The 2,834-nt window shown below is 30.2% G+C and overlaps 1 protein-coding gene across 1 annotated transcript in view; it reads right to left on the reverse strand.

Moving 5' to 3' along the window:
- The window catches only part of LOC107648378 (protein FLOWERING LOCUS T-like), a 4,485-nt gene extending 2,860 nt beyond the window's left edge, over nt 1-1,625 (reverse strand). The window contains exons 1-2 of the mRNA XM_016352267.2: nt 1,299-1,625; nt 825-886 (exon numbers count right to left, since the gene is read on the reverse strand). Of these exons, the coding sequence (XP_016207753.2) occupies nt 825-886; nt 1,299-1,622 (386 nt within the window). The 5' untranslated portion in view covers nt 1,623-1,625. The remainder of the gene's footprint in view (nt 1-824; nt 887-1,298) is intronic.

The raw sequence follows: 2,834 nt of genomic DNA on the forward strand, positions 1-2,834 counted from the left end.
ATGGTTAATTTATTTATTATGCATTTATTAAAATAAAAAAAAATTAAACTAAATACTTTAATAAATGCAACGAAGTTGTAAGAATGTACCATATTCTAGAACTGTGAGAGTTTGAAGGTTAGGGTTCGAAGGGTTAATAAAGAGAGAAAAGTGATTCTGGAAGAAAAAATTGCAGAATCCATGGAAGAGAGAGATCAGGTCATGAGAGCATAATCCTGGAGATGATCTTCAAGCTTTTGTGATGGCGAGTTGTTGTTGCCATGAATAGTAATTTTTTTCAGATCAGAACTGGGAAACATTTGGTGAGGTTTTAGGGTTTTGGATTTGGGAGGAATTAGTGAAGATAATCGCTTGATTATCTGAGGCATCCATGCATCAGATCTGTGCTAAGGATGCCATGTGAGAGAAACTTAGGGTTTCAAAGAGGGATGAACACGGAAAATTGCAACTGTGTGTGTTTTCCAAGGTTGAGTAAAAGTAAACCTCTATTTCAGTGAGCAGTGAGTGAGTGAGTGAGTGGCATAATGGACCATTCCTAAGCCCAATAACAGCCCAACAACTCTAATAACGCTTCTTTCAAGATCAAGATAAAAAAGAAGAACAATTTCTAGGTCCATTGTCCCAATTTCTGTTTAATATATAATTATTCGCGTGCATATAACGGCTTGTGTTTAACAAAGATAATTTACGTATAATATAAACTTATACCGAAGTTTTATGGCGTAAAATATAGAACTCACACATGTATTTGTTCATTCTTGCCTTTCATTTAAGGTAGTTAAAAAATTAAGAGTAACAATTTTAAAAAGAGCCAGAGAACTCACCAGTGCAAGTATTCCCTCAAGAAAGGGTTACTAGGGCTAGGTGCATCAGCATCCACCATAACCTAATAATATCCAAAGTACATATAAGTCGGTTTCATATAGCATGCAACCTACCCTAATTAGCGTTATAGACCAATTATACTATATTTAATACAATTCAATCTCTTGTTTTATAGTTTGAGTTTCATTGATTTAAAAGAAATTTTTCAAGTTTTGAGAACTAAAAAATAACTTCAATTGATAAAATAAATAACTGAATAAAAATCTATTTCAAATTTACAAACTGTTATGCAAGTGATACAGTATAAATAATTTAATTCAGATCCCATCCGTGTAAATTGTTAGAAGTGAGATACAATTCAAATCCAAATGACGGTATGTGATTTTGATGGATTTTCAATTTAGATCAAAATGATTTGGAATCAAACATCCCCTAGAATATTCTTAAAAACCATGAATGAATATACTAATTACCAGTGTGTAGAAGGTCCTGAGGTCTTCACCACCAATAGTAATCCTAGGGCGGTTAACAACATGAGAGGGCCTCAGTTCACAGCCATTGTTAATCTCTCTGTTGTTAATGAGAACCTTAAGAGAAACTGAGCTAGTAAAAGGGTTCAGAACATCCCCAATTATACCACCAACAAGAAGAGGGTCCCCGTAATCCCTTGATGATGCCATTCTTGTGTTTTGATTTTGTTTCTTATTTGCAATGACGCTAATTATTAATGTAAACAAAAATATGAGTAAGTAGCTTCTATACCTTTCTTTGGTAGTTCTATGCAATTGTGAATGCATATATGCCTCTATATATAGATGTTTCTCCCTTGGCACGCATCTACTTTTTATTTGCTTCTGTCCCTTAAAATAAAGCTACAACTTCACCTTTAGTGTTGTTGCCATTAACATGGATTCTTTGGTAATAGTAAGACTATCTATTTGAGATTTAGCATTATAATTAGCTTTTAGTTTGTTGTTAGATGTTTTTAAAGATTTAGCTTTATTCGTATTAGCTTTCGGAGCATTGTTTCATATTGGAATAAGAATTTTCGATGTACTATATACTACTGTTTACTTTTCTCCACATCAATTAGGTACTCGATAACAACGATTTGAAAACCGAATCGGTTATTTATCGAACCTATAGTATTAGAAGTGATTTGGTTCAAAGATTCAACTAATAAGATATAATAAAATAATATATCTATACCAATATATAATGGGGATATAGGAGTTTGGTATCCAATTCTTTCTTCCCATTTTACCCTCTTCTTTTTTTTTCAAGAAAATGTTTTACCCACTTCACTTTTAATATAAAAAAAACTGTTACTACGTATTTAATTTTTTTATTTTTTTTTAAATTATTTTTACCTATGACAAAATTTAAAACTAATTCATTTTATTTCAAATAAACTATGCTAAATGTTGATTTTAGACGCCATGTATGAAAGGAGAAAAAAAATAATTAGGAGTGATAAATAATTTTTTTTATCGATCTTATCATTTTATTTTGGGTATATTCTTTATGTGAGTACTTTATACCAATAGTTAATCTCATTATTCAATTTTTAGTGCTTCTCCTCTCACCATTAGGTGCACTTTTCTGTATTATTACTGTTGCCATCATTCTCCTTCCTTCAATATCGTGATTGTATCGCCTCCATCTTTTCCTCGCTTCCATTCACTACAATTGCAAATTTTATACCGTTTTGCTATAGTTATTAATGTCAGGTACACAATTTTTATATTCTCCTATTTTGTTTATTAATTATTCTTATAGTTTGATATTTAAAAATAAAAAAAATAAACATTCTCATTTCTTCTTTTTTTTTCATTACTTATAAGAAAATGAAGACCTCTTCAGATTCATATTTTGGCCTACCACTTAAAAAATATGAAGACAAATATAAATATCTGAGACATTTAAGTAAAAATTAACTTTTGTAAATAACTAATATGTATTTTGATTTATATATAATTTTTTTGAATCAGGATAATATTATTATAATT

The sequence above is a fragment of the Arachis ipaensis genome, chromosome B06, assembly GCF_000816755.2.
Source record: "Arachis ipaensis cultivar K30076 chromosome B06, Araip1.1, whole genome shotgun sequence".
Classification (NCBI taxonomy): Eukaryota; Viridiplantae; Streptophyta; class Magnoliopsida; order Fabales; family Fabaceae; genus Arachis; species Arachis ipaensis.